The sequence below is a fragment of the Cottoperca gobio genome, unplaced genomic scaffold, assembly GCF_900634415.1.
Source record: "Cottoperca gobio unplaced genomic scaffold, fCotGob3.1 fCotGob3_242arrow_ctg1, whole genome shotgun sequence".
Classification (NCBI taxonomy): domain Eukaryota; kingdom Metazoa; phylum Chordata; class Actinopteri; order Perciformes; family Bovichtidae; genus Cottoperca; species Cottoperca gobio.
This window is the reverse complement of record NW_021166867.1, coordinates 197,722-220,352: the sequence shown is the minus strand read 5'-3', so window position 1 is coordinate 220,352 and position 22,631 is coordinate 197,722. Positions and strand designations below refer to the sequence as shown.

The window sequence follows — 22,631 nt, the reverse complement described above, 5'->3', positions numbered from 1 at the left end:
AGGGAGACATGCACAGCTCACACATAGGGACATTAGCAATCATACACCACAACCACTCATGTCGCTTAACACACACTCATTTGCAACAACATCACAACAACACACAACTACAACTACAGGAAGACAGACTCACCTCACACTTAATCACCCACCTGATGCAGAAACTAGGCACATTAGTAAACAGTATTTCAAACTTATTCAAGCTATACATCACAAGTACATTATGGATAAAGCAGTTGCCACGCAGGCCTTTCCACCTGGCATGACTAGACAGATACACAGATTGACAGATTTTATCAAACCTTCTACACCAACAGAACATACACGTAACAGAATAAGGGACAACACAACACATTGGATGGAGACTAATATGCTCATATTACAAGAACATTACAGGATGACCATCGACACCCTCAGGACTACCCCTCGGAATTCACTGGCTCTTCAGATCGCCATAGGTTGGGCCAGGAAGCGCTATGGCCCCAGGTTGAGTACAGACACAATACATACAGTACACCACACCCTGGAGATTCAAATGCTAGATAGCGACCATTTTAGCCCATCATCACCTCACAGACCAGCACATAGATTTGTGAACCCCCTGCCCACCATTATGGAGGCAGCGACTGATGCCAATTTTCCACGTCTGCCCAATGCAGAGGCCCCACATAAACTCCTGCAGTTTTCGGGTCTCAAGGAACCACCATCGGAACCTTCGGCTCAACATCAACGCGGCCCGCCTCCCCAGTCCTCACCTCAGGTACAAATGTGTGGGTCTACAACATCTAGAACGGTCAACCCTCAATCTGTACACCCCTGGACTGGCCAAAATAGGCGGGCCCAAATCACCCGACCTCCCCTTCATCCACAGCGGTTGTCCCAAGCAATGTTTGGCAAGCTCTTTCACCCTGGTCCCCAGAAATTACAACCCGGTCAGCCACAGAGACTAGCTCTCCTACCCCTCCCAGCTCAGCCTCAACAAGCATCTTTTGGGCCTACGGCATCCACCCCACTACCCCAAAGGACCAAGACCAGAACCGAAACACAAGTCACCCAAGCGGATCCCGTCAACCCCCAGCTATCTCCAACCATACCCATAACTCCTCGGGCTTACACAAGCAAATTAACGAATACCAAGGGACTTCGGAGTGTGGAGGTTCAGGTCCATGCCCCATCTTTGCCCAACCGGACTAATGCATATACATCACCACCTCCATCAAGTCACAAGAACGTTTTGTCGAACATCTCTGTGACAACTAATGATGTTATTTCCTCCCTCCATTTCTCTCCTATAGGTGGTGCTGGTGCCCGGATGGGCCCTGTTGGTCGGCAGATCCCGAGGGATTACTTACAACAGGGAGGGCCAGTGATGAAAGGGCCTTTGAAGGTTAAACCTACCATAAAAAGAACCCATTCTGAACCCTCCACTAAAACATCCTTTGGGATCGTGTCGTCCGGACGGTCTTCTCCGGGTGCCAGCCCGCCTATGGACCTGAGCCAAAGCCCTCCGGGTCCCTCGTCTCCCCCACCTTCACCTCCATCTCCCCCACCACAACTCATCTCTTCTTTGCCGGTAATGTATCGCCCCACGTACCACATTGCAAGACCCCAAAGAAAACTCCAGGACTGGTCCTTTAAGGGACGTAAACCAGTCCTGGTGTTAGGCGACTCCAACATCAACCGAATACCGGCTCATACTAATTCACAAATACAACTGGACAGCTACCCCGGTGCCACTGCATACCATTTCCTACAGCTTTGCGAAAAAGCTCACCCAAATCCATTCACCAAAATAGTCATCTTTTCCGTAGGCATCAATAATAAAGATCAGGATGCTAAATTTACCTCCACCAAACAATTAAAAGCACTTTTCAAACAGGCCCAAACCACCTTTCCCAATGCAGCAATCAAATTTCCCATCATGAACTTCTCCCCTCGACTCACCGACAAGCAAAAGTACAATCTCAAATTCATCAATAACACAATGGCAACACATTTTGACTTTCTCACAGAAATCCCACACGATATGTTTACCACAACACCGGACAACATTCACTGGACACCACACACGGCCAAATTAATCTTTGAAAACTGGTGTAATCAACTAAATTTACAATAATCAATAAACCCAATCCGGTAATCAACACAGATCAACACAATAAATCCAATTTCACGGACCCCAATACCAACCTTAACACTTCTAATATTCTTAATTTGTCCAAATTATTCACCCCTTCCACTTCACAGCAGCAACTTTTGGAGAGGGGGTTAACATTTGTTCCACGCCCCGTAAAACATGACTGGGAGGAACTTCAAAGGGACCTTCACAAATACCATAGACGACTTAAACTCATCGACTATTTTCATTTCAAACCACAATTCAACTCAAAACCATTCACACACCCCTCCAATTGGGAGCCCCCGCTGTCCCAATTGGACATCAGAACCCAACGCCTTATTAAAACAGATAGACAGGCCCTGCGCACATATCGGCCTCCGGCAGATGTCTCAGATAATCTGCCGGAGACCGAACGCAGGGCCTTAAAACAACTTATCAATAACCCAAATATTATAATCAAGCCAGCCGATAAAGGCTCCAAAATTGTAATCATGGACCGCCAACAGTATCTTTTAGAAGCCAATAGACAATTAGGAAACACTCAACATTATAAACCAATACAACAGAGCCTACAACCACAAACACAGATACAACTCAGAACAATAATCCAATCCCTTTATCAAAACAAATTTCTTAATGCCAAGCAAAAAAACTACCTCTTCGGTCCAGATCATCCACGTCCCCGCTACTTTTATCTGCTCCCAAAAATACACAAGGAATCAATAACCTGGACTATTCCCTTTGAAGTTCCTCCCGGTAGACCAATTGTCTCAGATTGTAACAGTACATCCTACAATATATCACAATACATCGACCACTACTTGGGCCCCCTCTCCACCAAACACCCCAGTCACATCAAGGATACATACCATTTCCTTGATCTCATCAGACCCATGGCTGTCCCCATTCATTCCCTTCTTTTCACCATTGACATAAACAGCCTTTATACAAACATAAACACAGTTCTGGGCCTTAAAACAGTATCATCCATTTTTAATCAGTACCCAGATAAACATAGACCGGATTCAGAATTACTCCAACTCCTTAGTATCTGTTTAAATAATAATGACTTTCTTTTCAATAACAATCATTTCCTCCAGGTCAGCGGGACAGCCATGGGTCAGAGATATGCACCATCCTACGCCAATATCTACATGAGCGAGTGGGAGCGAGAAGCACTGGCGAAGTGTCCACACAAACCCTCTGTCTACCTTAGATATCTGGATGATATCTTCGGTATATGGCCTCATGATGCCGCACTTTTTTCAGAATTCATCAACATTCTCAATAACCACCATCCATCCATAACAGTTACATATATATTAAATGCACAACAGGTTAATTTTTTGGACACTACAGTTTTCTTTCAACAATCAAACAATACACAGAATAGACTACTCACTAAGGTTTACTTTAAGGACACAGATACACATGCACTTTTACACAAGGCCAGCTATCATCCAAAACACACATTTAAAGGTATTATTAAATCACAAATTATTAGATTCTACCGCATTTCATCTAAATTAACAGATTTCCATACATCCACACAAATCCTTTTCCGTAGCCTCACAACCAGAGGTTACGGAAAAAGATTCCTTAGAACAATAAAAACCACCACTTTGTCATCTCTCGCTCCTGCTCGCTCTTGTCTTCCAGATACCCAGTTGTCATCTCCAGTTTCCGGCATGACGTGGCCTCCACCTCCTACTTCCTCAAAATCCCTGTCTTCCCCTTCCCCCCACTCCCCCTACCCGAACCAGGGTCTGTATCCTAATCCTAACCCCCCACCCATCACGCCTAATCCTAATTCTTACCCCTACCCAGGAGTTGGAGGCCATCCCAATCGGCGGACCATCAACCCATCTACACTACTACAACCTCATTCCACCCCCATGGATCCCCAGCAGATTATTCCATTTGTTTCTACTTTTTCCCACAGAATAACCGGACTTCACCATACCATCAAACAAAACTTCCTACAGGTACAACAACACCCAGCCTTCAAAAATCACAAAATCATTTCAGCATTCAGGAAAAACAATAGTCTACACAACACATTAATACATTCTCAATTCACCAGTTTTAAAGTTCCACCCCACATACACCATAGTCAGTATTATACAAACAGGAAATTCATACATAACCATCATAGTTCAGCATCTTTCCCCTCCCTTGGTACTTTTTCCCTCAGTCATAGCAACATCATATACATCATTACATGCACTACCTGCAATAAACATTACATTGGTGAAACCAAACATCGATTGCTCATCCGTTTAAAACAGCATCTATACTGCATTGGGAAAGGTGTACTTTCCACTCCCCTAATAACCCATTTCCAACAGCACCCCCCCAGCAGCCTTATTATATCTGGTCTTGAGTCCAATGACCGTTGGACCACGGGGCAAAGGAAGAGAGCGGAGAAGGTATGGATCGAGAGACTTGGCACCACTGTACCAAGGGGGCTGAATGATACGTAAAAAATATACAATTAATATAACCTCCCCTGAGACGGCCTCCACATTTTTTAATCTTTATTTTATATAATTTTTTTTATGTCATATGTTTTTTTTAAATATATATATATGTGCATGCCATAGCATATTTATTTATTATTAATTGTATTTAATGTTTATTTATTAGCACTTAATAATCTTGATTTTTATGGACCAACATTTACTATTTAATTTCTTGTTATTTCAAATTTGCATGATTTTAGCATGTTTTTATTAGCACTTATTTTATTAGCACTTATTTTATATTACCTTTTACCGTGTTTATTCTGTATTTTATTCCCTGTCTTTTTATTATTAAATCTTTATGCTGGTCTAATAAATCTCAATTGATTACATTATTTATTCTCTTGTTTGCTTATATTTTCAATTATTTTGTTATGGTATTGTATTTATTAATTTGCATGTTCATTTTGCATGTTTATTTAATTGGCGTGTTTTGTGGCCTTCTTTGCCTTGGCCAGGCTTTTTTTCTTTTTTTCCTGTTTTTTTTCCCCCCCTTTTTTATCCTTTTTTCTTTTTTATTTTGGCCTTGGCCGGGTTTCGTACCCGGGTCTCTCAGTGTGGGGGGGGCAGCCCCCTTGCCAGTTTGCCATGTACAATTTTATATGTGGTCCTTTTGCTTCTCTGTCTCTCTTCTCTCTCCCTGGTCCTCGGTCAGTATTTTGGGGTTGGCATGCCCCGGGCTCGTACCCTGAGCCCCCGAGGGAAAGAGCTCGTCCGTTCCTCTTCACCACAGCACCTTTGGTAAATCAGACACAACACACAGAGCATACATTCATCAAACACCCATCCACAGATCAGTAGGCCAGCGCATCTAAATCATAAACATGAACCACAAACCCAAACCATAACCCAAACCTAACCCTGCCCGAGCCACTGATCTGGACTGACTCATATTGCACACACAAGTTACAAATGGAAAATTTTAATCATACATTGCATTTACATCATTCCAAAATCATCCCCAACCTGGGGTCGGCTGGGATTCGAACCCCGCTCTCCCGCTTGGGGATCCTGCGCCTTGCCTAGTGAGCTAAACAGCTTAATAAACTGCAGTTCGATCAAGCATCTTATATCCTAGTGGTAGCAGCAAGAACTAGGCATTCTGCCCCTTGGATGGGCCAATCATATCTGGAATACAGTCTCTACCCAAAATTCTAATTTCACTGCCCCAACACAACATTTTGATAGGTTGATTGAAGCTTAGGGGCGGGACTAACTGCCCTCTCCTAACATTCAAAACACCTTTGAGCTGTGCATTCTCTATACTCCTCTGAAGAAGCAACAAAGACTGCGAAACGTCAGGGTAACTTCTTCTACTTTACTGCACTTTGAATTGACTCTTTTAGTGCAAATTTTAATACAACACATTGTTTTAATTGTTGTTTTAACTCTTTTTAAATCTAATTGTTAATAAAGTATCAATTTTATCGTTGGTGGAGGGTTCTACCTCTGGAGTTTTAACCTCTACATGGATATAAACTGAACTTTTTGGATGATAATACAATTCATCCAGTCTCTGGAGCTCTCCTCTGGGCTAGATTTAAATTCCAACAGGAAAAACACCTTTTTTGGACAAACTTTGGGCCTACTGGGACACCTAAGCCTCAATAGGATCTCGGGCTACCTAGCCACACAGGGGCCTATGGGACTTCTCAACATCGACATCCCACTCCATTGAGACAACCAACCACAGCGGACCAGGTAAGAACCCAAATCCAACGATTGAATGTTTTTAAACAGAGACATGATTGTGCAGCAGGGTGGTAGAGGGAGACATGCACAGCTCACACATAGGGACATTAGCAATCATACACCACAACCACTCATGTCGCTTAACACACACTCATTTGCAACAACATCACAACAACACACAACTACAACTACAGGAAGACAGACTCACCTCACACTTAATCACCCACCTGATGCAGAAACTAGGCACATTAGTAAACAGTATTTCAAACTTATTCAAGCTATACATCACAAGTACATTATGGATAAAGCAGTTGCCACGCAGGCCTTTCCACCTGGCATGACTAGACAGATACACAGATTGACAGATTTTATCAAACCTTCTACACCAACAGAACATACACGTAACAGAATAAGGGACAACACAACACATTGGATGGAGACTAATATGCTCATATTACAAGAACATTACAGGATGACCATCGACACCCTCAGGACTACCCCTCGGAATTCACTGGCTCTTCAGATCGCCATAGGTTGGGCCAGGAAGCGCTATGGCCCCAGGTTGAGTACAGACACAATACATACAGTACACCACACCCTGGAGATTCAAATGCTAGATAGCGACCATTTTAGCCCATCATCACCTCACAGACCAGCACATAGATTTGTGAACCCCCTGCCCACCATTATGGAGGCAGCGACTGATGCCAATTTTCCACGTCTGCCCAATGCAGAGGCCCCACATAAACTCCTGCAGTTTTCGGGTCTCAAGGAACCACCATCGGAACCTTCGGCTCAACATCAACGCGGCCCGCCTCCCCAGTCCTCACCTCAGGTACAAATGTGTGGGTCTACAACATCTAGAACGGTCAACCCTCAATCTGTACACCCCTGGACTGGCCAAAATAGGCGGGCCCAAATCACCCGACCTCCCCTTCATCCACAGCGGTTGTCCCAAGCAATGTTTGGCAAGCTCTTTCACCCTGGTCCCCAGAAATTACAACCCGGTCAGCCACAGAGACTAGCTCTCCTACCCCTCCCAGCTCAGCCTCAACAAGCATCTTTTGGGCCTACGGCATCCACCCCACTACCCCAAAGGACCAAGACCAGAACCGAAACACAAGTCACCCAAGCGGATCCCGTCAACCCCCAGCTATCTCCAACCATACCCATAACTCCTCGGGCTTACACAAGCAAATTAACGAATACCAAGGGACTTCGGAGTGTGGAGGTTCAGGTCCATGCCCCATCTTTGCCCAACCGGACTAATGCATATACATCACCACCTCCATCAAGTCACAAGAACGTTTTGTCGAACATCTCTGTGACAACTAATGATGTTATTTCCTCCCTCCATTTCTCTCCTATAGGTGGTGCTGGTGCCCGGATGGGCCCTGTTGGTCGGCAGATCCCGAGGGATTACTTACAACAGGGAGGGCCAGTGATGAAAGGGCCTTTGAAGGTTAAACCTACCATAAAAAGAACCCATTCTGAACCCTCCACTAAAACATCCTTTGGGATCGTGTCGTCCGGACGGTCTTCTCCGGGTGCCAGCCCGCCTATGGACCTGAGCCAAAGCCCTCCGGGTCCCTCGTCTCCCCCACCTTCACCTCCATCTCCCCCACCACAACTCATCTCTTCTTTGCCGGTAATGTATCGCCCCACGTACCACATTGCAAGACCCCAAAGAAAACTCCAGGACTGGTCCTTTAAGGGACGTAAACCAGTCCTGGTGTTAGGCGACTCCAACATCAACCGAATACCGGCTCATACTAATTCACAAATACAACTGGACAGCTACCCCGGTGCCACTGCATACCATTTCCTACAGCTTTGCGAAAAAGCTCACCCAAATCCATTCACCAAAATAGTCATCTTTTCCGTAGGCATCAATAATAAAGATCAGGATGCTAAATTTACCTCCACCAAACAATTAAAAGCACTTTTCAAACAGGCCCAAACCACCTTTCCCAATGCAGCAATCAAATTTCCCATCATGAACTTCTCCCCTCGACTCACCGACAAGCAAAAGTACAATCTCAAATTCATCAATAACACAATGGCAACACATTTTGACTTTCTCACAGAAATCCCACACGATATGTTTACCACAACACCGGACAACATTCACTGGACACCACACACGGCCAAATTAATCTTTGAAAACTGGTGTAATCAACTAAATTTACAATAATCAATAAACCCAATCCGGTAATCAACACAGATCAACACAATAAATCCAATTTCACGGACCCCAATACCAACCTTAACACTTCTAATATTCTTAATTTGTCCAAATTATTCACCCCTTCCACTTCACAGCAGCAACTTTTGGAGAGGGGGTTAACATTTGTTCCACGCCCCGTAAAACATGACTGGGAGGAACTTCAAAGGGACCTTCACAAATACCATAGACGACTTAAACTCATCGACTATTTTCATTTCAAACCACAATTCAACTCAAAACCATTCACACACCCCTCCAATTGGGAGCCCCCGCTGTCCCAATTGGACATCAGAACCCAACGCCTTATTAAAACAGATAGACAGGCCCTGCGCACATATCGGCCTCCGGCAGATGTCTCAGATAATCTGCCGGAGACCGAACGCAGGGCCTTAAAACAACTTATCAATAACCCAAATATTATAATCAAGCCAGCCGATAAAGGCTCCAAAATTGTAATCATGGACCGCCAACAGTATCTTTTAGAAGCCAATAGACAATTAGGAAACACTCAACATTATAAACCAATACAACAGAGCCTACAACCACAAACACAGATACAACTCAGAACAATAATCCAATCCCTTTATCAAAACAAATTTCTTAATGCCAAGCAAAAAAACTACCTCTTCGGTCCAGATCATCCACGTCCCCGCTACTTTTATCTGCTCCCAAAAATACACAAGGAATCAATAACCTGGACTATTCCCTTTGAAGTTCCTCCCGGTAGACCAATTGTCTCAGATTGTAACAGTACATCCTACAATATATCACAATACATCGACCACTACTTGGGCCCCCTCTCCACCAAACACCCCAGTCACATCAAGGATACATACCATTTCCTTGATCTCATCAGACCCATGGCTGTCCCCATTCATTCCCTTCTTTTCACCATTGACATAAACAGCCTTTATACAAACATAAACACAGTTCTGGGCCTTAAAACAGTATCATCCATTTTTAATCAGTACCCAGATAAACATAGACCGGATTCAGAATTACTCCAACTCCTTAGTATCTGTTTAAATAATAATGACTTTCTTTTCAATAACAATCATTTCCTCCAGGTCAGCGGGACAGCCATGGGTCAGAGATATGCACCATCCTACGCCAATATCTACATGAGCGAGTGGGAGCGAGAAGCACTGGCGAAGTGTCCACACAAACCCTCTGTCTACCTTAGATATCTGGATGATATCTTCGGTATATGGCCTCATGATGCCGCACTTTTTTCAGAATTCATCAACATTCTCAATAACCACCATCCATCCATAACAGTTACATATATATTAAATGCACAACAGGTTAATTTTTTGGACACTACAGTTTTCTTTCAACAATCAAACAATACACAGAATAGACTACTCACTAAGGTTTACTTTAAGGACACAGATACACATGCACTTTTACACAAGGCCAGCTATCATCCAAAACACACATTTAAAGGTATTATTAAATCACAAATTATTAGATTCTACCGCATTTCATCTAAATTAACAGATTTCCATACATCCACACAAATCCTTTTCCGTAGCCTCACAACCAGAGGTTACGGAAAAAGATTCCTTAGAACAATAAAAACCACCACTTTGTCATCTCTCGCTCCTGCTCGCTCTTGTCTTCCAGATACCCAGTTGTCATCTCCAGTTTCCGGCATGACGTGGCCTCCACCTCCTACTTCCTCAAAATCCCTGTCTTCCCCTTCCCCCCACTCCCCCTACCCGAACCAGGGTCTGTATCCTAATCCTAACCCCCCACCCATCACGCCTAATCCTAATTCTTACCCCTACCCAGGAGTTGGAGGCCATCCCAATCGGCGGACCATCAACCCATCTACACTACTACAACCTCATTCCACCCCCATGGATCCCCAGCAGATTATTCCATTTGTTTCTACTTTTTCCCACAGAATAACCGGACTTCACCATACCATCAAACAAAACTTCCTACAGGTACAACAACACCCAGCCTTCAAAAATCACAAAATCATTTCAGCATTCAGGAAAAACAATAGTCTACACAACACATTAATACATTCTCAATTCACCAGTTTTAAAGTTCCACCCCACATACACCATAGTCAGTATTATACAAACAGGAAATTCATACATAACCATCATAGTTCAGCATCTTTCCCCTCCCTTGGTACTTTTTCCCTCAGTCATAGCAACATCATATACATCATTACATGCACTACCTGCAATAAACATTACATTGGTGAAACCAAACATCGATTGCTCATCCGTTTAAAACAGCATCTATACTGCATTGGGAAAGGTGTACTTTCCACTCCCCTAATAACCCATTTCCAACAGCACCCCCCCAGCAGCCTTATTATATCTGGTCTTGAGTCCAATGACCGTTGGACCACGGGGCAAAGGAAGAGAGCGGAGAAGGTATGGATCGAGAGACTTGGCACCACTGTACCAAGGGGGCTGAATGATACGTAAAAAATATACAATTAATATAACCTCCCCTGAGACGGCCTCCACATTTTTTAATCTTTATTTTATATAATTTTTTTTATGTCATATGTTTTTTTTAAATATATATATATGTGCATGCCATAGCATATTTATTTATTATTAATTGTATTTAATGTTTATTTATTAGCACTTAATAATCTTGATTTTTATGGACCAACATTTACTATTTAATTTCTTGTTATTTCAAATTTGCATGATTTTAGCATGTTTTTATTAGCACTTATTTTATTAGCACTTATTTTATATTACCTTTTACCGTGTTTATTCTGTATTTTATTCCCTGTCTTTTTATTATTAAATCTTTATGCTGGTCTAATAAATCTCAATTGATTACATTATTTATTCTCTTGTTTGCTTATATTTTCAATTATTTTGTTATGGTATTGTATTTATTAATTTGCATGTTCATTTTGCATGTTTATTAATTGGCGTGTTTTGTGGCCTTCTTTGCCTTGGCCAGGCTTTTTTTCTTTTTTTCCTGTTTTTTTTCCCCCCCTTTTTTATCCTTTTTTCTTTTTTATTTTGGCCTTGGCCGGGTTTCGTACCCGGGTCTCTCAGTGTGGGGGGGGCAGCCCCCTTGCCAGTTTGCCATGTACAATTTTATATGTGGTCCTTTTGCTTCTCTGTCTCTCTTCTCTCTCCCTGGTCCTCGGTCAGTATTTTGGGGTTGGCATGCCCCGGGCTCGTACCCTGAGCCCCCGAGGGAAAGAGCTCGTCCGTTCCTCTTCACCACAGCACCTTTGGTAAATCAGACACAACACACAGAGCATACATTCATCAAACACCCATCCACAGATCAGTAGGCCAGCGCATCTAAATCATAAACATGAACCACAAACCCAAACCATAACCCAAACCTAACCCTAACCCTAACCCTAACCCTAACCCTAACCCTAACCCTAACCCTAACCCTAACCCTAACCCTAACCCTAACCCTAACCCTAACCCAGTCCGGCGGGGCCGTGCTGCTTGGCGGGCCTTCTCTGGGGACCAGTACACCTGCAGTCCTGGACTCCAGCTTCCCCAGGACCCCCTACCCACGCACCCCTCTCCTTCTCCCTCCCTCTCCCCTTCCTCCCCCTCCTTCCCTCCCTAACCATCCTTTTTTTCAGCCATCACCGACTCCCTCCCTTCCAGCCCCCTTCACACCCACCTGTCACATCATCAGGCCCCACCGGAGAGTGCAGGACTGGCTCATCAAAGCCGCCAAGCCAGTCCTGATACTGGGAGATTCCAACATCTCCAGAATCCCTCCCCATAACAACCCCCTCATCCAGCTGGACGGCTACCCAGGGGCTAAAGTATATCATCTGCTTGAACTAATAAAGAAATGCAAGCCTAATTTGACTGTCAAGATTGTTGTTTTCTCCATCGGGATCAACAATCGGGATCAGGACCCCAAGCAGACGACTGCAAAACAACTCAAGTCACTTTTCAGACATGCTGCCATTGCCTTTCCCCATGCCTCCATACATTTCCCTCTGCTTCACTTTTCACCGCACCTCACCCAAACACAACAGAGTAATCTTACAGTCATAAACAACACATTGAAAAAAACCCACAACATTCTACCATTAATTCCAGCAGACACATTTTTCACTGATACTGACAACACTACTTGGACCACAAACACAGCAAAACTCATTTTTGAATCTTGGTGCACACATCTCCAATTGTAGACTCTAAATGCTAACACATAGTACATAACTTAAGTACTCTGCTTGGTGCCCATGATCCCCCCCTGGTAAGTATTCTACTTACATTCTCATACATTTACAACACCCATCCACAGATCTGTTGGCCAGTGCAAACAAAACACACCCCTGTATCCCTTACCCACAACCCTTCCCCAAACCTAACCCTGCCAGTGCCACTGATCTGGACTGATTTACACCACACTCATCCTCCGTACACCCATCAGGTTGTTGGAATCCCCTAGTGCCTCTCCTACCCCCCCACTCCTCTTCTCTTTCCCTCTTTGCCTACACTCACACACTACATCTTTTTGTTGATTTGTTGTTTTAAGTTTTTTCACAGCCTGGGGTCAGTCGGATTCGAACCCTGGCCCTCCGTCTGCCAGCCCTCAGCCCTATCCGTGGAGCTATAGATCTGCTCTTTCACCTTCAACACATGGATAATTGGCACCTACCATCTCTACGCTCAGAGAGACACACACACACCAGGTGCCAATTATCCAATCACATCACACACACCTGTCCGCATATAAAAACAGCCCAGCCGTGCTGCTCGCCATATCCCTCTGAAGAAGCAACGCAGTTGCGAAACGTCAGGGATCCACGGGACTGCACACGACCGGTACCCCTTTTACTTTGATTGTAGTGATTTTAATTGTTGGTTTTAAGCATTGTGTTTTCTGATACTGTCTTTTTAAACCTAGTCTTTTAACCCTGTGTTTTAAGCCTTGTGTTTGTGGCATTGTGTTTTGGGCCTAGTGTTTTTTAATTCAGTGTTTTTAGACACATTGTTTTTTTACCAGTGTATTTACACTTCTTTGGTTTCCTTTTTAAACCATATTTTAAATTTTTAACAATAAAGATAAAAACTTTTAATTATTGGTGTGGGCTCTGCCCTCCTGCTGCCTCGTGGAATAAAACAAAAAGAACTTTTAAACTCCAAACCTGAGCTCTCTACCAGTACTCCACAGGACAACCCGGATCTGAACAAACATTCCGGGATTGTCCTACCACCTGAGAAAACGTCCACCACCTGGGACCTCAGCACAGCGTTGGAGTAGGTAAGAGCCCATTAAATCCACGATTGAAATGTTTTTAAACAGGGGCCAGGCTGTGCATTCCAGTGGATTTGGTGAGTATGCACGGCGTGCACACAGCAACACCACACACAACACAAACGCCACACAACCACGCACACGCACACCCACCATCAGACATTATAGACACACTACACATAGATCCACCACCTCGGACACACGCATACACCCAGCACTCAACCATCCACCAGACGCACTCACCAGACATATCAGCAAACAATATTTTAAGCTCATACAAGCAATACATCACAAGCAGGTCACGGATAGGGCTCTCACCACACGCACATTTCCACCTGGCATGATGAGGCAGGTGAATAGACTCACCTGCTTCATCAAGCCATCCACACCCACTGAACACACACATAGTCTCATACATGATAACACAATAAACTGGATGCACACAAACATGACCATTCTACAACAACACTACAACAACACTATTGATACACTCAAACATACACCCCGTAACCCCATGGCCCTCCAAATTGCCATGGGGTGGGCCAGGAAGAGGTATGGCCCCAGGCTGACCACAGACACTACACTCATAGTACACTAACACACTGAACATGACTGCACCTCCCACCACCCGCACCCCCGTCCCATCCCCCCTCACTACTGGTCAGAGACACACCCCCCTTCCTCCTATCACGGAGGAAGAGTTCCCTCACCTCCCCGACGCACAGTCCCCCACCAGACTTTCCCTTTTCCGAGGTCCAAACCGACTCCTCACCCCCTACCTGCACACCGACCACTCCTATCCCTTCCCCAACCCCTGACCCTGACCCCAACCTTACCCCCGACCTGCACCACTGCCCCTCTCCTGACCCCAACCACCTTACCCCTGACCTTCACCACTACCCCTCTCCAGACCCCAACCACCACTCCCCTCCGGACATTTCCCCAGACCCTGACCACTCCGGTGACCGCACCACTATCTTGACACCACTCACCTCTCCTCTGAATTCACAGAAACCTTGAGCACGGAGCCCAGTCACATCATTTCCCCCGCCACTCGTCTTACATGGGCAGACGACCCCACCACCACACTCAATTCCTTTAAATCACCTGGTGGCACCCGACACAGGTGGGTGCAGGCCCGGGTCCACACACCCCCTAACCACTTTCTTTAATTTTTTTCTCCCCCCCTCTGCCTTTCCCCTGCAGGTAGTGCTGGTTCCTGTTTGGGCTCTGCTATCGGCATACTCCGTCGGACTGCATACCACACCACCACAGGAGGGTATATGATGACAAGGATCCGGAAGGTCAAACAGCCTGCACCGCAAACCTAACTGAACCCTCCTGTGTCCAGTCCGGCGGGGCCGTGCTGCATGACGGGCCTCCTCTGGGGACCAGCACACCTGCAGCTCTGGACTCGAGCCTCCCCAGGACTCCCTACCCACCTACCCCCCTTCTCCCTCCCTCTCCTCTTCTCCTTCCTTCTCCTCCTCCCCCTCCCCCTCCTTCCCTCCCTAACCATCCTTTTTTTCAGCCATCACCGACTCCCTCCCTTCCAGCCCCCTTCACACCCACCTGTCACATCATCAGGCCCCACCGGAGAGTGCAGGACTGGCTCATCAAAGCCGCCAAGCCAGTCCTGATACTGGGAGATTCCAACATCTCCAGAATCCCTCCCCATAACAACCCCCTCATCCAGCTGGACGGCTACCCAGGGGCTAAAGTATATCATCTGCTTGAATTAATAAAGAAATGCAAGCCTAATTTGACTGTCAAGATTGTTGTTTTCTCCATCGGGATCAACAATCGGGATCAGGACCCCAAGCAGACGACTACAAAACAAATCAAGTCACTTTTCAGACATGCTGCCATCGCCTTTCCCCATGCCTCCACACACTTCCCTCTGCTCAACTTTTCACCGCACCTCACCCAAACACAACAGCTAAATCTTACAGTCATAAACAACACATTGAAAAAAACCCACAACATTCTACCATTAATTCCAGCAGACACATTTTTTACTGATACTGACAACACTACTTGGACTCCAAACACTGCTAAACTCATTTTTGAATCTTGGTGCACACATCTCCAATTGTAGACTCTAAATACTAACACATAACACATACCTTAAGTACTCTGCTTGGTGCCCATGATCCCCCCCTGGTAAGTATTCACTTTACACTTTCATACATTTGCAACACCCATCCACAGATCGGTAGGCCCGTGCAAACAAAACACATCCATGTATCCCTTACCCACAACCCTATCCTAAACCTAACCCTAACCCTAACCCTAACCCTAACCCCTAACCCTAACCCTAACCCTAACCCTAACCCTAACCCTAACCCTAACCCCTAACCCTAACCCTAACCCCTAACCCTAACCCTAACCCTAACCCTAACCCTAACCCTAACCCCCTAACCCTAACCCTAACCCTAACCCTAACCCTAACCCTAACCCTAACCCTAACCCTAACCCCTAACCCCTAACCCTAACCCTAACCCTAACCCTAACCCTAACCCTACCCTAACCCCTAACCCTAACCCTAACCCTAACCCTAACCCTAACCCTAACCTAACCCTAACCCTAGTAGACTCTAAATGCTAACACATAGTACATAACTTAAGTACTCTGCTTGGTGCCCATGATCCCCCCCTGGTAAGTATTCTACTTACATTCTCATACATTTACAACACCCATCCACAGATCTGTTGGCCAGTGCAAACAAAACACACCCCTGTATCCCTTACCCACAACCCTTCCCCAAACCTAACCCTAACCCTAACCCTAACCCTAACCCTAACCCTAACCCTAACCCTATCCATCCCGACAAAATGTACATCAGATGTTTCAAAAAAAAGTCTTACATTATTTTACAGCTATTTTTATGGCTAATTTTGGCATCCATCTTGTCATTTACAACCTATTTCAACTATTTACTCCAAAACAATCTCAGAATACCTCCTCCACCCTTCCTTACCATTCTCCATTCCTCCCTAACTATCATTCCTGATTTTTATCATTAATTTCTCCATCTGACCACTTTTACTAATGACAGCGCTGTTAAGCACAATTACCCTGAATGCACACCCCAGATGGGGGAGACAGACTGCTGCAGCACCTGACAAACTTATATCTCATTTATTGACAACAAATGATTTACCAAAAAACCTTGGGAGTGTCTTCTATCACTCTCTATCACTTCCTAATCCTAAACTCTTGTTTTTAATCATAAAATTTTAACTTTATATCACTAATATTAATGGAAATAGCTGTATTAGCCTATTACCCAAGATGCACTGGGGTAAGAAATCGTTTTCCTTTCTTTTAGTCAAAAAAAAGTACTTATCTGCTATTTCAAAGTCCAGAAATTAGATATACACCTCCACTTATTCCTTTCCAACCCATAAACCTACTCAAAATTCAGTTTTTAAGTTTTTTTATAATTTTACAAACGAACCATGAGAGTAACTACTGTTACCAGAATTGATTTCAGTCGGATTTTAGCCTAAAAAGGGCATCGAAGCTTCTCCGTTCAAGTCAAATTGATGGGTAAGTTTCGTTTGCCTCGACATATCCTATAGTTGTGCGGTGTATGGAACATGGGATTTTGTTGTTTAAAAATATTGATTAGTTAAGTAAATGGATTAATATTACTTAATATTAATCTTAATTACTTAATGTTTATTCCTCTTTCTACCAAGATTATTTATCCTTTATAATATATAATATGTGTCTAATTAATATCTTCATTTTCTGTCGATCTTGACTAATCATCCTGGCTTGACCTTGACCTTGAGACCAGGAACTTGAAACTCCAGAACCACAAGCCTGTACTCACTAGATTCAAGTAACCTAACGGTGATAACAATGAATCTTAGTGACCAGGTGGTAAGTATGCTTTCAATACTTATAATATATTTGATCTGATTTATCTTTTATAATATTGTTTATATCCAACTCAATACCAAAATCCGACTTTGAAAGCATAAATCTATACTTACCTCAACAATATTTACGAGATTCAAATTCCGTATACGTATCAATACGAGTGTTAGGATGATACCTCAAACACCAACTGAAAACTAATAAACGTCCATCAAAACCGGAAAATACCGGGAATCAATTGGCTACGGGACACACTGCGAGGGTTTGATCAACCTCAGCGGGGGCCTCCCACAGATGAGGGTGTATTATGATAAATGGCCGAAACATCCGGTGATTCTGTGGTCCATAACTGAAGAAGTGTACCCACAACACAAAGTCCACATAAATGTTATATGATGTATATTTTTAATATATGTTATATAATACCAAAATACAATATCAGAAATTAAACACCCAATAATGAATATGATCCTCAACCTCTCATTCTCTCAATCTCAGAAATGAAATGTCCTATAATGAATATGATCCTCATTCTCTCAAATTCAGAAATGAAACTACAGAATACAACTTCAAAGATTGAAAAAAATCTCCTTTAATGACACCTCTGCTGTCCCTGGATTAGCACCTTGGACAGCGATCGGAACATAAAATTCAAAATGATCCCCTGAAAGAATTCAATTTCATACAATCTCAGAAAGAACTATCCTATAATGAATATGATCCTCATTCTCTTAATTTCAGAAGTGAAACTACAGAATAAAACTTCAAAGCTTAAAAGAGAATCTCCTTTAATAACACCTCTGCTGTCCCTGGATTAGCACCTTGGACAGCGATCGGAACATAAAATTCAAAATGATCCCCTGAAAGAATACAATTTCACACAATCTCAGAAATGAAATATCCTATAATGAATATGATCCTCATTCTCTCAATTTCAGAAATGAAACTACAGAATACAACTCCAAAGATTAAGTTATCAACCTTTTAGGAGAATACAATGTCAAATAAATAAACCCAATAAGGGACCGTATATGACAAATAACTCAACGGTATGACCTGGTCTTTGAACCTACGGAAGCACCTGCCGTGGTCAGCTTGGCTGCCGCGAAGATAACTCTGCTGCAGGTGTTTAACTTTGTGGGTACTGACGGGTAACCGAACATCAAAACGCTAATAAATATTCGATGTCACTATTCAAAGCCCATTCAGGACAAACTTCATGACACAAAAATCAAATGACGTAACCATATCCTATCCCTTTTGGTGAGCACGTACTGTGGTCAGCTCGGCTGCTACAAAGAGTTCTCTCTGTTGTTTAGTGTCTACCTATGAGGTACGGACTGGTAATCAAATTGAATATAGCACCATCCTTTACAACTTAAGACCTAAATAACAACGATAAGAAATTAAAGAGAAGAGTAATGTCACAGAGTAATCCCAGATGGAATACTAACTATATGACAGGAACTAACAGGCATAGGATATTGGAACACGGGCTGCAGATTAACTTGCGTCGGCCAGTGCATTGCCTTTAACTCCCTATTCAAACCGCCCAGTCGTTGGACGAAGCGGGGGGGGTTATCGATTTATAATATCCTAACCCTAACCCTAACCCTAACCCTAACCCTAACCCTAACCCTAACCCCTAACCCTAACCCCTAACCCTAACCCTAACCCTAACCCTAACCCTAACCCTAACCCTAACCCTAACCCCTAACCCTAACCCTAACCCTAACCCTAACCCCTAACCCTAACCCTAACCCTAACCCTAACCCTAACCCTAACCCTAACCCTAACCCTGGAAACCAAGCAAAAAAAGAACTTTTAAACATCAAGATACCAGCTCTGCTTGAGTACTCCATAGGACAACCCGGAGCAAACTACGAACATTCCGGCGTTGTCCTACCACCTGAGGGACACCAACCATCTGCCCCAACACAGCGCCGGATTAGGTAAGAGCCCAGTAAATCCAAGATTAAAATGTCTTTTAACAGGGGCCAGGCTGTGCATTCGAGTGGAGGTGGTGAGTATGCACGGCGCACACACAGAAACACCACACACAACACCACACACAACACAAACACCACACAACCACGCACACACATACCCAACACCAGAACACGTAGAAACACCACACATAGATTTACAGGTTCAGACACACAAGTATACCCCACACTCACCCATCCACCAGACTCACAAACCAGACACATTAGTAAGCAGTATTTTAAGCTAATTCAAGCAATCCACCACAAACAGGTCACGGATAGGGCTCTCACAACACAAACATTTCCACCGGGCATGATGAAGCAAGTCACCCGACTTACAGACTTCATCAAGCCCTCTACACCCACAGAACATACACGCACACAGGTACATACAAACACAATAAACTGGATGCACACAAACATGACCATCTTGCAACAACATTACCAGAACACCATTAACACACTCATACATACACCCCGTAACCCCATGGCACTTCAAATTGCCATGGGTTGGGCCAGGAAGAGATATGGCCCCAGGCTGACCGCAGACACTTCACACATTGTACATGACACACTCAACATGACTGCACCCCCCACCACCCGCCCTCCCATCCCACCCCCCCCGCACTATTGGTCAGTGGTACACCCCCCTTCCTCCCATCTCGGAGGAAGAGTTCCCTCACCTCCCCAGCGCACAATCCCCCACCAGACTTTCCCTTTTTCTAGGTCCCCGAAGCACACCCCCTACCTGCACACCGGTCACTCCTATCCCTTCCCCAGCCCCTGACCCTGACCCCAACCTTACCCCTGACCTTCACCACTGCCCCTCTCCTGACTCCAACCACCCCCCTCCTAGCCCTGCCCCTCATCTTACCCCTGACCTTCACCACTACCCCTCTCCTGACCCCAACCATCACTCCCCTCCTGGCATTTCCCCAGACCCTGACCACTCCGGCTACCACACCCCCCACTATCCCTCCTCTTACCTCTCCTCTGAATTCACAGCAACCCTGAGCACTGAACCTAGCCACATCATCTCCCCCGCCCACTCGTCTTAAATGGGCAGACGACACCCTCACCACACGCAATTCTTTCAAGTCACCGGGTGGTACACGACACAGGTGGTTGGAGGCTCGAGTCCACACACCCCCTACCACTTTCTTTAATTTTTTTTCTCCCCCCCTCTGCCTTTCCCCTGCAGGTGTTGCTGGTTCCTGTTCGGGCTCTGCGGGTCGGCATACTCCGTCGGACTGCATACCACGCAACCACAGGAGGGTATATGATGACAAGGATCCGGAAGGTCAAACAGCCTGCACCGCAAACCTCACTGAACCCTCCTGTGTCCAGTCCGACGGGGCCGTGCTGCTTGGCGGGCCCCCTCTGGAGACCAGCACACCTGCAGCTCTGGACTCGAGCCTCCCCAGGACTCCCTACCCACCTACCCCCCCTTCTCCCTCCCTCTCCTCTTCTCTTTCCTTCTCCCCCTCCTCCCCCCTCCCCCCCCTTCCTAACCATCCTTTTTTTCAGGCACCATTCACTCCTTCCCTTCCATCCCCATTCACGCCCACCTGCCACGTCGCCAGACCACACCGGAGAGTACAGGACTGGACCATCAAAGCCGACAAGCCAGTCCTGATACTGGGGGATTCCAACATCTCTAGAATCCCCCCTCACAACAACCCTCATATCCAGCTTGACGGCTACCCAGGGGCTAAAGTATACCATCTGCTTGAAATAATAAAGAAATTTAAGCCCAATTTGACTGTCAAGATTGTTGTTTTCTCCATCGGGATCAACAATCGGGATCAGGACCCCAAGCAGACGACTACAAAACAGCTCAAGTCACTCTTCAGACATGCTGCCATTGCCTTCCCCCATGCCTCCACACACTTCCCTCTGCTTCAATCTTCACCGCACCTCACTCAAACACAACAACATAACCTTACAGTCATAAACAACACATTGTCCGAACACCACAACATCCTTCCATTAATTCCAGCAGACACATTTTTTACTGAAACTGATAACATCACTTGGACCTCAAACACAGCTAAACTCATTTTTGAATCTTGGTGCACACATCTCCAATTGTAGACTCTAAATGCTAACACATAGTACATAACTTAAGTACTCTGCTTGGTGCCCAGGATCCCCCCCTGGTAAGTATTCACCTTACATTCTCATACATTTGCAACACCCATCCACAGATCTGTTGGCCAGTGCAAACAAAACACATCCCTGTATCCCTTAACCACAACCCTACCCCAAACCTAACCCTGCCAGTGCCACTGATCTGGACTGATTTACACTACACCTACATCTTCTGTACACCCAACACGGTCACCAGAATCCCCCAGTATCCTCTCCAACCCTCACTTCTCTTCCTCCCCCACTTGTCGTCTTCCCCTACTCCTTGCACATAGGCACCGCCCATACACTCATCATTTTGTTTATTTATTGTTTTGAGTTTTATTTTCACAGCCTGGGGTCAGTCGGATTCGAACCCTGGTCCCCCATCTGCCAACCCTGAGCCCTATCCGTGGAGCTATAAATCTGCTTTTTTACTTCCACTACACGGATAATTGGCACCTTCTACCTCTACACTTAGAGACACACACACCAGGTGCCAATTATCCAATCACTCACACACCTGCTGTCATATAAAAACAGCCCAGCCGTGCTGCTCACCACACTCCTCTGAAGAAGCAACTACGTTGCGAACGTCAGGACGCCACTCGACTGCACACGACCGGTACCGCTTTTAAATTGGTTCTAGTGATTTTAATTGTTGGTTTTAACATTGTGTCTTTTAGCGCTGTCTTTTTTAAGCCTAGTCTTTTAACCCTTGTCTTAAGCCTTGTGTTTTTAGCCCTGTGTTTTAAGCCTAGCGTTTTTAGATTCAGTGTTTTTAGGCCCAATGTTTTATACCTGTGTTTTTGCACTTTTATTGGTTTTTAGGAAAA

The 22,631-nt window shown here is 44.8% G+C and overlaps 3 protein-coding genes across 3 annotated transcripts; all 3 read left to right on the top strand.

Annotated features, from left to right (window-relative positions):
• The first annotated feature begins 1,880 nt into the window (after positions 1-1,880).
• LOC115005041 (uncharacterized) lies at positions 1,881-4,667 on the top strand. The gene is made up of 2 exons (XM_029426827.1): positions 1,881-4,104; positions 4,468-4,667. The coding sequence occupies exons 1-2, from the start codon at positions 2,611-2,613 to the stop codon at positions 4,600-4,602; spliced, it is 1,629 nt and encodes a 542-aa protein (XP_029282687.1). The 5' UTR covers positions 1,881-2,610; the 3' UTR covers positions 4,603-4,667.
• Positions 4,668-5,873: 1,206 nt separating this feature from the next.
• Positions 5,874-8,333, top strand: LOC115005032 (FH2 domain-containing protein 1-like). Its single transcript, XM_029426818.1, has 4 exons — positions 5,874-6,342; positions 6,805-6,894; positions 7,704-8,215; positions 8,313-8,333. The coding sequence occupies exons 2-4, from the start codon at positions 6,885-6,887 to the stop codon at positions 8,331-8,333; spliced, it is 543 nt and encodes a 180-aa protein (XP_029282678.1). The 5' UTR covers positions 5,874-6,342; positions 6,805-6,884.
• On the top strand, positions 8,289-11,075 carry LOC115005042 (uncharacterized). The gene is made up of 2 exons (XM_029426828.1): positions 8,289-10,512; positions 10,876-11,075. Exons 1-2 carry the CDS (start codon positions 9,019-9,021, stop codon positions 11,008-11,010), a joined length of 1,629 nt encoding a protein of 542 aa, XP_029282688.1. The 5' UTR covers positions 8,289-9,018; the 3' UTR covers positions 11,011-11,075.
• The last annotated feature ends 11,556 nt before the right edge of the window (positions 11,076-22,631 follow it).

What these genes read in the sequence shown, in the direction of transcription:
- LOC115005041 (XM_029426827.1), top strand. Translation starts at nt 2,611, where the DNA reads ATGGACCGCCAACAGTATCTTTTAGAAGCCAATAGACAATTAGGAAAC. An exon ending in TCAAACAAAACTTCCTACAG is followed by an intron (nt 4,105 to 4,467) that starts GTACAACAACAC and finishes CATTTCCAACAG; the next exon opens with CACCCCCCCAGCAGCCTTAT.
- LOC115005032 (XM_029426818.1), top strand. An exon ending in CCAAAATAGTCATCTTTTCC is followed by an intron (nt 8,216 to 8,312) that starts GTAGGCATCAAT and finishes TTCCCAATGCAG; the next exon opens with CAATCAAATTTCCCATCATG.
- LOC115005042 (XM_029426828.1), top strand. Translation starts at nt 9,019, where the DNA reads ATGGACCGCCAACAGTATCTTTTAGAAGCCAATAGACAATTAGGAAAC. An exon ending in TCAAACAAAACTTCCTACAG is followed by an intron (nt 10,513 to 10,875) that starts GTACAACAACAC and finishes CATTTCCAACAG; the next exon opens with CACCCCCCCAGCAGCCTTAT.